This window comes from Anser anser (assembly GCF_964211835.1).
Source record: "Anser anser genome assembly, chromosome: 7".
Taxonomy (NCBI): Eukaryota; Metazoa; Chordata; class Aves; order Anseriformes; family Anatidae; genus Anser; species Anser anser.
The window spans coordinates 17195970-17209592 of record NC_139727.1 but is presented as its reverse complement, the minus strand read 5'-3'; the positions used below and the strand labels follow the sequence as shown (position 1 = coordinate 17209592).

Sequence of the window (13623 nt, the reverse complement as noted above, 5' to 3'; positions counted from 1 at the left end):
CCAAAATACCCTTCTAGCTAAAGCACTCATGAATGCAGTTGCATTTCTTCACCTGACTATTTATGAACAATTTGATATGAAAATACAAACAAGGCTTGGATTTATATGAAGAATTCCCAATTATGGAAACAATTCTGTTTTCCATTTGTGAACCATTCAAAAAAACAAAAGTTTCATTAATGTGCATTTACTTGGGGCATCGTGGGCAAAATCTTTACCTGTTAACAGCAGAAATCTCCCTTTCTGAGGTGGGTATTTCAGACTTGAGAGAGGTGCTGGCAGCCTTGCTGCTATTGTCCCTGCTAGATGAGGATTTTCTTTTCTGATGCTGTGAATTCTGATGCAATGAATTTATCTTTTGTGATCAAAATGCAATGTGCAAGGAACTAAAACATTTCTTTCACCTTGTACTTCCCAGTGGTGGTATTCACATTGTTTTACTTTCTAATCCCTATTGAACCAGAAAGCACAAGAAATGCTTGCTTTTATACTCCAAGACCATTTTTTAAAAATAGTTTTCTTTTCTCTTTCAGATCTGGGGCTGGATCAATTCATAGTGAAGCGCTATGATGGGAAGGTGAGCACATCAGACCAAATACTATTCAGTAGCCTTTGTAACCTAGAGTTCTTTATTATCTCAGTATAGGTGTAAATTCAAGTATTGTCTAGGCTTCCCGTTGTTTGATAGCATTGCAGTGTTTTTATATAATGACAGTGAATGAGAAATGCTTTTATGAAAGGGAACTTCACTCAATGTTTACGATCAAAATGTTTCTGCCTCTTTTAAGTACTGGTACACCAGGAAATTATATGTTGTAATCACATTTCCTCACTGCTGCTTTATGACCGAGAGCCCCATAAGCTACGCATTTTCAGGGAAAACTCACTTGACTCTTCCCTTCCAGATTTGTCTCCAGTTTCCTGGAGACGCTTGATTCTTTCTGCATCCCAAGCATGTATTTCTACCCCACCGAATACCCTCACTTCATTCCCCTTTTGAACCCTAGGTCCTTTCTGCAGTGGTACACAACTGTTCTGGATGCTTGTGCTGTCGTGATACGTGTTGGTAAAATGCTGAGCATGCTCTGATGTAGTGTAAGTGGGGCATGTAGCATTCGACCTGTTGTTATACAAATGGGAGACTTGATTAACCACACCATAAACCCCACTGGTACAGGGGTAGCTCTGGCCCCAGGACTACCAGCCCATATTGACTTGCTGCAGGTCACTGCAGGTTCGTTTTCCATTATATCACCGTGGGCACGGACTGGTACTGCAGCATTCAGCAATGTTTTCTTTTCCTCTGTGTCATCCGGAAATCAAACTTGTGTTTTTCCGAAGCGAAGTCAGCACCTGGTCCCCTCCTTGCTGCAGTGATGTACCTGACATGTCAGGCGCTTCCCGAAAGCTTCAACAAGGAAACTTGGCTTTAAAGATTTATATACAACACAGCAAGGGCTGAATGCCTGCAGTTCCGTGTCTTCCTTCGTTTAGTAGGGAAAGGTAAAGAAAGGTGATCAAACACCTGAGGTCCCTGTCACCTGTGGTGTGCAAGTGTTCTGCTTACCCAGGCAGCAAAGCAAGATTTTGCATGAAAAACAGGCACTTGGAAGGTGGTGGTTTGGCAGCTGGTTTTGATGCAAAAAACTGAATCACAAAGACTTGTTTTCGTCCCCACCGCCACAATCACTGTATCTGCTTTTCAAGCTTCCAAAAAATAAAGTACATATTTTCTTTGCAAGGTACCGAAAGTTCCTCTGTTCTGTGGCTGGTTTACATCAGCTCGCTTGCATCGTTTTATCTTGTCAAGCTATCTTGTTCCTCCCTGAGGCTTTACATAAACAAGATTTGTTTGTAGGGCAGAAAAGCTGAAAGCCATGCTTTTTTTTTTTTTTTGCTAATAGTTCTTCTGTTCCTGAGCACTCTGCCATCAGTTCTTATACTGGGGACAAGATCAAGGCAAACAGTTTGGACTCAACTTTTTGTTCTTAAGTGTCTCAGCACTGGGGGCTTGAATCACGACCCCATCAGGGGTGATGGACGCAGTTACTGCAGAGAAGCCCGCTTGGTGGTTGAGGTGCTGTGCTTGGCTGGGCATTGTCAGCCGTGCTTTCAGGCTGTTGCCTTTCAGCGTGGTGAACATCTCTGAAGGGTGGAGCCCTTTGCACTGGTAGCCTTACACACTAACCGTCTTCCTCTCTGACCTGTAGACAAGTGAAATTGTTTTATACAACTTGGAGGTGTCAGAGCTGTGCTTGGACATCCCCATGCTCTGATCTGGGGAGTCTGAAAGTGAGGCAGCAGGCTTAGGGTACTGCAGCAGACTTCATTATCTTCTCCCGGGACCTATTTTTCCATGGTTTAATAACATCCTGGAAGCAGCGTGCTCTGCGGGAAGCGAAGAAATAGAGGTTCTTGTTTGGCTGGCTGTCTGCTTACAGCTGCCTTGGGACTGGCTGAGTCTGCCTCTGGCTGTTAGGGTCGTGGTAATGTCCAGGTGAGACAGGAATGGGAGGAGAGCGTTAAAAAAAAAAATTGGCCTTGGCTCTCCCTTGGTAAAGGAAGAAGCTGACAGTAGATTGATGTGTCTGATAGCATCTTCTCCTCGCTTTATTGCTTGCTTTGGGTTTCAGCTTAAAACAAACAGCCTTTACTCGGTGAAGCACCACCTGAGGTGCTGTGAGACTGACCCTCCTCATCCAAGTTTGGGTCGCATAGTGGCACCTGAGGGATAAAACTCCTTTTGCATCTCTTCCTCCTTGCCTGTTTCCACCTACTTATTCCTCCTGGGAGGCAAATCCTCCTTCCTCTACCTGGAGATAACTTTCTCCAGCTGCGGCTCTGCCTTGGTGGAGATGCCGTTCTGGCGCTCTCGTTTCGTGCGTTGGCGGAGATGATGAGCTCCAACAGAAGGCTGAGAGGTCTGCTGTTCCCTTAAACGTCCTTACAGATGTCACGTGGAGGTAATGGGACCTGTGGCACAGGCATGCACTCAGAAACTAATAGGCTTGTGCACTGGAAATTTCCTCTGCCTTTTTAAGGTGAAATGATTATGAGCTTTCAGACAGACAAGCTGTGCTGCTAGAAAGTACTGGGAATATGCAAGCTAGGTACTGCTGAAGAGTAGAAAAGAGAATTAATTTTATTTCCAAGCAAAGGTTTGTGCCCAGGGTTGCAGGTAAATAATCTTTTTCACTGATTCTTTCTATAAATTAATAGAAACAGCTGTGCAGCCAGTTGCATTTTACATAAATAACACAGTACAGAGTTCCAAGTATTGGTGTGAATTTTGAGCATGAATGGTTGAGATGTAAATGCCACGCCATTAGGATACAGATACGAACTGCTCCTTTCACAGCACAAGTTTTATTTACAACTGAGTGGCTGCTGTGCAGTGAGTGGGACTGGTCTTGCCGAAGGATTTTCAGGGGTGTGCCTCTTTTGTAATTGTGTGGGGCTCCTGAAGCATCTTGCTGTGCATGGGATTGAGTGCTATGCTGAGACTACAATACCTCTTTTTTTTTCCCCTCTTCCTGCTCCTTTTTAGTGATAATTCAGAGAGTGGCTGGAGAGGGAGGTAAATGTTACTGCCTTATTAACGGGAGCTGGGCTCCTGTAATCTGAGCCTGGATGGTTTTCCTTCACTCATTATGAGACCGAAAACCCAAGAGACGTTCATCCAGTGAAAATCCTTGGTCAAATCTGTTTGCCTACATGAACTCAGTTTTCTCTGAAATGCTGAATGCTCAGGGAGGCAGCGCTGTCCCTGGCTCCATTTTTGTTTGCTTGTTTCACCCCCAGGCAAGCAAGCCTCGGGAAACTAGAGGAGAAGAGGTATCGATCACTGTTCATTCAGTAGGAGGGAGAAATAAATCAGTTTGTCAACATTTCGGAGTGTTCATATTAAGCCTGAACTCTGTTTAAGTACCTTCCCGTGATAGGCATGGAGGCTGGTGACAGTTTTAGTGCAAAGGCTGATGTGAGACCAGGCAAAATCTAACTTGCAGCTTCGGATGCTGTGAAGTTAAGGTGCTCAGACTGCAACTGTTCATCTGCACCATTTTTAAACTGTTTCTTCCTCTTGCAGTAAATGCTTTCTTTAACCTATCAGCAAAGCACTGTGCTCATCAGTGCTGCAGCAGAAATCTCTTGTCCCTGCTGTTGTACCATCTTGAAAAGTGTCCCTCTTGTTCAGAGCGAAGTCCTGTTTAATTACAGATGTGCTGCTCGCCCCGTTGTGTCATGTGTCATGTCATCAGGGCTTCAGAGCAAGCAGTTTGGAGAGTGACATGGAGCTTTTCTTCCCGCATCAGGCTTTAAAATCGATGTGTTGTACTGTTTCACTACTAATTGCTTGCATCCTTGTTTAGCAAGATGATCGTGATAAACAAGCTCTCACGTTACTAAACAGAAGTCTCATAGCACCCGTCATGTGGCCTAAGCTTCTCTGGTGTTACACACGTTGTAGCATGGGGTTTGTTAAAAAATGTCCTTTTTCACGCACTGTTTACTTGATGTTCTCGTCTCACGTGTTAATGATTGACAAGCTTCATCTTCTGAAGTGATGCTGTTAGCAGTGGTCGTCTAAAGTGAGCTGCATGTCCACCTTGTTCAGAGCAAAGCCGTGCCCTGTCTGTCACCTGTGCAGATGGAGGGAGCCGCTGCTTGCTGCGGTCCCCATCCTGCTGAGCCACAGGAGGGAGCTTTCAGCAGCACAGCCTGAGCTAAAGGGGTGAGTGGAGGCAGAAAATGGATGTGGTGGAGGCGCAGCATAGAAAAAAACCTACCTGGCTTATTAGTTTCAATACTGAGTAAACTTGACTTGCCCTTTTCGTTCTCCTGTTGGGAAAATGTCTTGCTGCTGCTTAATATGAGCAAAAGTCCCTGAGTTACCAGCAACAGCTTGCCTTCATGCAACCACTGCTACAGGAAGTAATAGAGGCTTTCACTGCCCTCTAATTAAGCTTATGAATTAAGTATTTCCTGCCAGCAGTTGTATTTACATCCCTAGATGTTTTGGGATGCCCTAGAGTAACACACAGCAATAACAAAATGAAGGGAAGGGCAAATACTTGAGTTTCTGTGCCTAATTCTTGCAGAAATTTTCCCTCCCTGGTCAGCAAGAATTCAGGCCCTACCAGAGGTGGTAGGGTTGCCAGTAGCCTGCAGACATCCATTTCAGTCCTCACCACTTCACACAAGGGAAGGTGGTCAATTTCTAAGCATGTCTAGATGTTGTGGCTGCTCACTTACATTGTAAGTTTGTGTTCTGTTTTTTTTGGCTATTTGTTCAAAGTACACCTGTTTCCATGTTGATTATCCTTGATGTTCTCGTTGAGCTTGAAGTGTAAGGAGAGGAGAATCAGGTAAGGACCACTGAAACATCTGAAACTCACTTCCACCGTGAAGAGCCTCTCTGATCATAGCTCAGTCCGTTACGCAGGTGGGCAGGCTTGTGTAAGAGGCTAGTATGAGGTTTAGCTTAAACAAGGCCCTGTAACTGCAGGTGTGGGTCCAGGAAGGAGTTGCCCTGAAAGTGAGCCTTGTAGGGCTGCTGGGAATTAATACAAGAGGAAGATTTCATGCCAGGTGATTTAAAGAGCATCTCAGGTGCCAGGAAGAATCCCCCCAGAAAGGACTGGAGGAAGATGGATCGTCCTTAGTACAGGTTTTTCTGGTGGATTAAAGGATCTTGCTGCTAATTTTGAAAACATAGAATAAAAAAGGGCCTTTATTCATTAGCTAGAATTTCTGGGGCCCCTTGCTTTGTGTATGATCTCAGGCTGGGGCATGGGACCCGGCAGAGTGACGTAAGCTGCTGTAGACCCAGGCTTGCCATGAGACAAGCTCCAAGTCCTGCTTTCATTCAGGAGCCTGACGCTGGATGAGAGCTCTGAGTTACTGTGATGTTTAAGTGCCTCTGAAACCTGCCTTCAGAAGGATGCAGTGTAATGTGCATGTACAGTTGACTTACTGAGCTCATTAGCTGAGCGAGATCCTCAGTATTTTTCCTTAGATGCAGTGAAACAGTCGAGGAGTTGTGTAAACTCAACTGTTCGAGCTCCTGCCATAGTCATTTATAAGAGTGATTGCAATAAGCGTCCCTGGTGTGACCAGTTTCAGCTGCTGTCTGGTTTATGCCTTGGAGATACCTCAAGGTGTTCACCTGTCCAGCTCTGTCGTCCATGCAAAACATCAATGTCTAATTTCAGATTTCCTGCTTTTAAATTTGTTTACCTTTTGATCTTACATAGTGCCAGTCATGTTTACGTAACAAGCAGGGACATGTTATGTAGGTAATAACCTCACTCTTCTGAACCTAAGTTCTCTGCCATCCCCCACAGCGTTGTGACTAGCTGGTGGAAGATCACTCCTTTCCATCACTTAGCAAAAGCAAGCAGAGATGCTGATCTTGTGAAATAGCAGCAAACCTGACATTTGAACTGACGTGCTTCTTCTCCACCTTGCTGACACCACTGCCCATGTTTCTGGGTTTGTTTGCTCATTAGCTTTCTTCTCCCAGCCAAATGTGGTCCTCGACTGCTTTGCTTGGCAGCTTTGAGTTTACTTTTCTGATCCTCATTGCCACTTACTGCGTGTGGTTCACCAGGACCTGTGTGGACGCTAACCTGCAGGTTCTTCTCTTGTTTTTTGAAGAATATATATATTTATTAAAGAGAACACTTAGTTACATTTAACATAGGTAAATGCATGGCACACAAACATCCCTGTAGACACGTGTGTTGCTTTACCTCCACATACAGAACACTTTATCCTTTCCCACCTCCTCTACCAAACAGTTGTGGCCTGTTTGTATGGATGGAGCTCTACTTGCTGTTGTCTTGTACCACTAATTCTCTTGCTCATTTTCACAGGGTTCGTTGAGCAGATCCTGCTAAAATGCTCTGGTTGCCATCTGTGCTCTTTTATTCTGGTTTCTAGGTATCCAGCGGGGTTTCTTCCAGATACTAATCCGTAATACTTGTTTCTTATTTCTAATGATGCGTTGGTTTTGGTGTAACCAAGCATTCCCTCGTTTTCTTCCCTTCTCTAACCCTCTCCCCTTCCACCAGGATTTCTGGCAGGTACAAAGCAGACAGCATGTGCTTTAATTACTTTGTGCTTCAGACCTCATGATACGCACTTTTCATGTAAAAGGGACAGTGTATGCTGACCCCTTTTCCCTGCTCCTTTAAGAAATAATCCTGAAGGCATTCTCAATATGTGGCCTAAAGGATTTATGGCCAATACTCCAGCCTGGGTTGCTCAGAACACAGTCCTCAGGGTAACTTTTAGTACTAATGGAAGCATCTTCGAGCAATGCTCCAAGGTGTATCTTCCTGTCCTCCTGTTTTCTTCCTGCCTTTTGAGGCCTCTGACTTGTTTCCATTTTTATTAGGCAGCAGAGGGCTGTCTGTGTTGGAAAATGACATTTTTTGCTTGAAGCCGTGGAATTATTTTTATTTTGTGAGAAAGGACAGGCATTGCCCTGGCCAAAGCTTGTAAAAAGCTTGAGGGAAATGTCAGGTACTTGAATATGTGTGAATTTGGGGAAGGTGATTTTTGCAAACTTGCCTGAGGTTTTCAAAGGTACAGAACCTATATAGGGTGAACTGCATTCAGAAATACTTTATCAGGAAGATATTTAGATGCTAGAGTTCATAAAAGGGTTTCTGGGAAGAGGAACTAGGAAGCAGAGAGAAGATCTTTTAGTGTTAGTGAGTAAAGAGGGAAATGTACCCTAAATATGTAGTTTTTACTAACTTTCCTTCTGGCTTTCATTGATTTCACAACATTAGAGGGCAAACTAAAAGCATTCTATGCGGAATTGTTTCCCCACGTGCTTTCACACTGGATTTGTTCGTGGCGAAGGACATTTCTAAGCGTACCGCAGCCTAAGATGCGGTAAGGCAGCATCCTGATATTCCATCTGGGGACCTGAACAGCCATTTAAATTCAAGGGTGTCAGAGGTCAGCTCATTTTAGAAGCATCGTTTGGGACACCGGGGACCTCATTTTAATCCTCCCCCACCAAATTTCCATGGCAAATGCTGCTGTGGTCCTACAGGCACTTTGTGTCTGGGCTGGAGCACGGCTTCATTTCCCGAGCATTGCCTGCCCTTTGTACTTAACGGGAGAAAAAAGCGTGTGATGGTGTAATAAAAATAGTCCTGGGCTGCAGCAGCGTGGGGAAACTGCTATTGTGTAAGCAACCTGAGCGCTGCACCTCCTCGGCTTGGATTATTTGACTTAGAGAGAGGAACTTTGAAAATACAGCTCCATTTTGGGCAGAATTGAAGTGAGGGCTGAGCCAGGAAAGCAGCAAAGCCTGTCATTCCTGGAGAGATCTTCTCATTTGTAATTAGGGCAGCGAGGAGGCCAGGAGGGCTGGGTAAGCCATGCCGCCAACGTGCGAGCGGCAAGAGTAGAAGAGCTTCATCTCCTGTGGTTTTTGGTAGAAAATCTATGGGCTGCAGAAGTTCGTCTTCAGCACTGAGGGTTTTTTTCTTTTGCCCTATGTGAAAAACAATCCACGCTTGCAGATGAGACCTCCTTTAAGTTCCTATTTATGAGAGATTTTGGGCAACTTGAATAAATCACAAATGTGTGGTCAATAAAGATCAAATATTACTCTGAAGGAGCTATTCCTAAGCAGCCATTATGGCAAAAAATGACCTTAAATAAGACTCCAGTGGTTTGTTTGAAGCAGCAGAAAGTGAGTACTGGATGCACAACCCTAATTCCTGAGGGAGCCCACCTTGTTACCCTGCCGAGGACTGCGGCACCGCAGCGGAGGGGAGCAGCAGTGTAGACTGTCCCTTTTCAGAGGCATTCCCTTCTGCTTTCCCAGCAGGGGTTCCTCCTGTGCATGACTGGTTTTGCTGCCTGTGAAGGGTCTGGGAAGTCTGTGTCTCTTTCCTTGGTTGTTCAGAATGCTGGCCTTGCATTTCAGGTGCCATTTGTTTTGAAGGTGGTGAATATTCACAGCCTTGCTGGAAGGAGCGAATGCAAATGTCTCTTTCCAGTCCCAGGAGACCACCCGTAGTAATCATTGCTGCCTAATTTTTGATTCTGTATGTGTCCAAATTCAAATTTGGAGGGAAAGATATATGCAGAACAACTTCATCTATGTCCAGCTGTGAATTTGGGCCCCGCTGTGTATACAGATAAGCAAATAACCCCAGAAGGAGATGGTTTTTAAAAGCTCTTTATTAAAATGCACTCGTGAGAGGTCGTGAGCTGCAGTATTTATCAGCTGAGGGCAAGTTATAAGCATCTTCCTGTGCTCTAACACCCACCTCCATTTGCCATGCAGACTCTGTTTGCATTTGCCTGTGTTAATATGTAGACTTCATAATAAATTACCTAGAGCTGCTACTAATGCAAACTTCTCCACTGCCAAAAGAGGTTTGGGTTGGTTTCCTGGGCTGTAACGACTTCCATCACAACCCTCAATTCGAAAATGTTTATTTCTTCAGCAATGCAAAAGTGATATAAAATCCCAGGAGGAGTGTAAAATGACATTTCACATCCACATTATAAAGTTAGCTTTAAAGAAAGGAAATCAAACCCAACGCTAAACCCCCTTATTCTCTCCCAGATCCCTTTTTGTCCCTGTTTCATAGCACAGAGGGACCTGCCCTGCCTGTTTCTCCCCATAGGGCTTTTGAATATTTGGGCTGAAAGGCTCCATATTTTAATCTGCTTCTGAAGGCCTTTTTATGGTTATTTATTCATAGGGGAGCTGTCTGCTGTGCTAAGCACCGAGTATCAAGCTATATACCAGCATCATGCACTAATAGTGCATAATCACCACGTGTACTGCTTCGTGTTCTGTGCACAAGCAATAATGGGTGTTACCCCCCAAAAAGTATTGGTTCAATAAAAGTATTGTTCCCCCCTCATCAGTATTGGCTGTATTAAGCTTGAGTATTTAAGCAGTGAGTTTAAAACACAGCCTGTGTTTATAGGGGAAATAAAAGTAGGCAGGAGATTTGCGAGATCTCAGGGGGTTGCTCTCTATAAAATACATCTCAGACAAACACTCCTTTAGATTACCATCTCCCCTTGCTTCGTAGAGGTACGTCATTTTTAGAGATGCATATCCCCAAACTGCAGTAATAGGGAAGGTCATGTTCACCTTATAAAGCCAGCGAACTCAGAACAAGCGAAGAAATTTTGAGCAAACATACAATACAGATTTTGTACAACCCCTACTGTGGGGTGACAAAAAAAGACCATTTCTTTTCACACTGAGCACTGCATTTTTACTTTTCCTCTGTCTATTGCTACCCATAAAAGAAATGTACGAGGAGATGTCTTTAAAGAGTTTGTGTAATTGAAGGTGGTCAGTTGGGACTGAAAGAGAACTGCTTTGCAGCAAGCTGACTTCACCATTCAAAATATTCCTGGTTTTATATTAGGCAGTACTGGTAACCTTCAGATTTATTTTTAAAAAAGGGAACAAACGCAGTATGATGATACTTGTGAATAGGAGATTGTTATGGCTCACCCCAAATTCCTCACTTATTTACAAAATCTTGCATGCACTTAGATTTTTTTCCTGTTGTTTGGGAAGGCATCAGTCCCTGGTAAGTGTTCACACAAGGGCGAGAAATTCCTGAAGCTCTGGTGCGCATGAGTACAAAGGTGATAGCGAAACACAACCACGTTATGTGAATAAATGTGCCACGTGCATGTTTTTTTCCTCCAGATTGAAATACAAACTGTCAACGTTAAGTGACTCACCAAGAATATGTTCTTCCCAAAGAGGCCAATCAAGTGCTGCTCGTTAAGGAGCTTTCGAAATGGATCTGCGAGGGTTTTGCTGATGGGGCTTTTCTAGCTGCACGTTAGGAGTGCAGAGCAAGCACTGACGCTGAGCTCGGTGACCATCTCTGCCTTTGCAGAGAAGGCAACCGTTAATTTGCAAAACTATGTCTTTTTCTGGATTTGCTTAATTAAGCATTAAACAGATTGGGCATGTGCTTTGATGCTTTAACCACAGGTTATCCCAAGTGATGGCACGTCTGCAGTGCTCGCCCTGTGCAGCAGTATTGGCGCAGGGCTCCATCCCTACCCAACATGTTTCACTCTTCATTCAGCCCTAGAAAAGCCATTTTTTAACCCAAAGTAGAGGTCATGTTTAGCAAGCAAAGGAATGAACAAATGTTTGTGTTTTTTTCCCAAAAAACTGTTTGTACCTGGAAGCTTCGGTTCAGCTCGTGTATGTTTGCCCGTGCCTGGGAGCTGTATCATGTCTTTGGCTTGAGGGATGCTCCAGTAACTCATTGGTTTTGGGGCAGAATATGTGAAGTTTGTGTTATATCTTTGGGTGCTTTGCTTGCTTGTGATCTCCGTTCATAAACACAAGTCTGGGGGATTGTCTGCGTATGGCTTGCAACTTCATTTTCTGCAGCACAGGGATCTGGGGGAGGCTGTTGGCTGTTACTGGGTGCCACTGAAATGTATGTTTAACCCACGTGGCTTAAAATACTGGGGGAAAAATATCAGTTATTTCATTAGAGGCACTTGTCTTTGAGCTGCTGATTGCTGGGCTTGGGTCTGGATTGGGAAGGGCAAAACCAAGCTTTGTATTTCAAAAACCAGCTACGTTTTTTTTTACCTGTTGTTGGTGTTTGGTGATATTGTAAGATAATTGGCCTGAGTGTAATGAGTTGTTCCACCAAGACTGGCAGCTTCTCACTGAACTTAGAGCCGTGCTTGTGCTGAAATCAATGGTATATTTGCTTTTCTTTTCCTTCTTTTGTACGTGTTAATCTGGATGCTTGCTGGTGTGCTCGTTTGATACAAATTTACTGCCTGGTTAAAGAAGACATCATAACTGTCGACCCTTCCTGGGCCTCGCTCACCTGCAAATGCTGAGTTGTGGATGTGTTTCGGGCAGCGCTGAATGATTTTAAGCAATATGCTGGTTCTGGGAATGGGTTTAACAGAAAAAAAAAAAAACTTAAATTGAAGATGTTTGACTTGTCACTGAGCGCTTTGAAGATTAGATACAGATCAGATACAAAAGGGCAAAAAATGTGAAAGCTGAAATGGATAACTGAACGCGTAATTTATGAAGGTAACTCGTCTCCAGAAGAGGATGGAAAGCTTTTTTTCCAGTTTCCTGCTGCCACTCATGACCCTTTTGGTGGAGGGTTGGCGTTCAGCGCTGCGGTGGCAGCAGGGATATGGCCTGATAGCAGCCTGGCTGTGTGTACTGCTGTGTATCTTCCTTACAAATCTCCCAAAATGCCCGTCACAGATCCTCTTCTATTCCCAGCTAGCGTTAAACTGTGAGCCGGGCTGGGGCATCCAAACCCTCGTTGTAATTCTGTGCTGGACTTCTGCTTAGAGGAGTGGCTGGGCTGTGTTAGCTGATGACAGGGGATAGCAGCTTATCCCAAATCCACCTGTCAGTGAGTGAAGGATTTTTTTAAATTATTCTTCTGTAGGGATTTTAAGAGAATTCAGGAGAATATGGTCTAAAATGTAGGGAGGAAAAAGGATGGTGCCAGCCTTTGCTGTAGTGGGGAGAGCTTCCCTCCACTCCAAGCAGTAAAACACAGCGTCCCAGTGGGCCAGGAGGAAATAAATGGGGGAGCTGTACGTTTTTTAAAACTTTTGTCCTCCCAGCACTGGGAGCCTGAAAAACCTTATTGATTGGGTCAGTTGTTTTGCAGCAGCTCGGGTACGCTTTATTTTACCCCGTTAAGTTCAGGGGGAGAAATTCTTGCTAGCTGCAGGCAGGCTGAGCACCGCGGTGGCACCGCGCCTTCCCCAGGTTCCTGGCAAGTAAGGGCTTGAAATTTGTTTTACTTTGCCCAAAGTAAAATGCAAACGAAGAAATGCTTCTCTCTCCCATCTGTCTAAACCTTTGTATTTCAGAGAGCAGCTAATTTAATATCCGTTTCATTGTTAGTCTCTGGATGTGGGTTTTAAGCTTATGGAGGCTGTTTGGAGCTGCTTGCTGGATGTGAATTTTAAGTGCAGAAACAAGATCCGTGAAAATTAATAAACCGACCTCTGCAGTGTCTTCATGGGCTCCTAGAGCGGATGAAGCAGGTGGATGCCACCAGCTAGTTGATGGTAAATGCTGCTGAAGGTGATCAGAGGCAGTAAATCACGCGCTAGCAGAAAGCTGCTTTCTCCACAGATCCTTCCCTTAGCTCTAAAGAAAGCCAGCTGGTGTTGCCTTGTCCTTAGCTACGTGCCAGCGTGAAGCCAGTTTTGCCTAGGATCAGCCTTGATGGGAAGGGGAGGCAAAAGCCTTTTAGTAAATGATACTTCAGCCTGGTATCCCACAAGCGTAAATCAGTTGTTTTGCATGAAATGAGTGCCATTAATGTCTGCTGTTAGTGATCCGCCTCTTACTCAATTCCTGATGCTGGCCTGAGAGTAAAGGACGAGCTGCTGTGAAGAGTTGTATAGGATCTATAGAGCTGAAAATTTTTCCTGAAAACTGTATCTTGTCTCTTTTCTTGTGGTTTCCAAGCCAGATACGGGTTAAGTTTTCATCTAAATTATTAGCTGAGCTCCTCCCCAATCTGCAGCCCCACGAAATGGTGAGTTCTCTCCCAAACTAAGCCAGATGAGAGACGTCAGCTGCAGGCAGGG

The 13623-nt window shown here is 44.4% G+C and overlaps 1 protein-coding gene across 3 annotated transcripts in view; it reads left to right on the top strand.

Moving 5' to 3' along the window:
* MICU1 (mitochondrial calcium uptake 1) overlaps positions 1 to 13623 on the top strand; it is a 97766-nt gene that overhangs the window by 43061 nt on the left and 41082 nt on the right. For 2 of the 3 annotated variants that reach the window (XM_083844240.1, XM_083844242.1), the window contains 2 exons: positions 534 to 577; positions 13506 to 13571. In XM_083844240.1, coding sequence (XP_083700366.1) covers positions 534 to 577; positions 13506 to 13571 — 110 coding nt within the window. The remainder of the gene's footprint in view (positions 1 to 533; positions 578 to 13505; positions 13572 to 13623) is intronic. The other variant, XM_083844241.1, reaches the window with a different exon arrangement.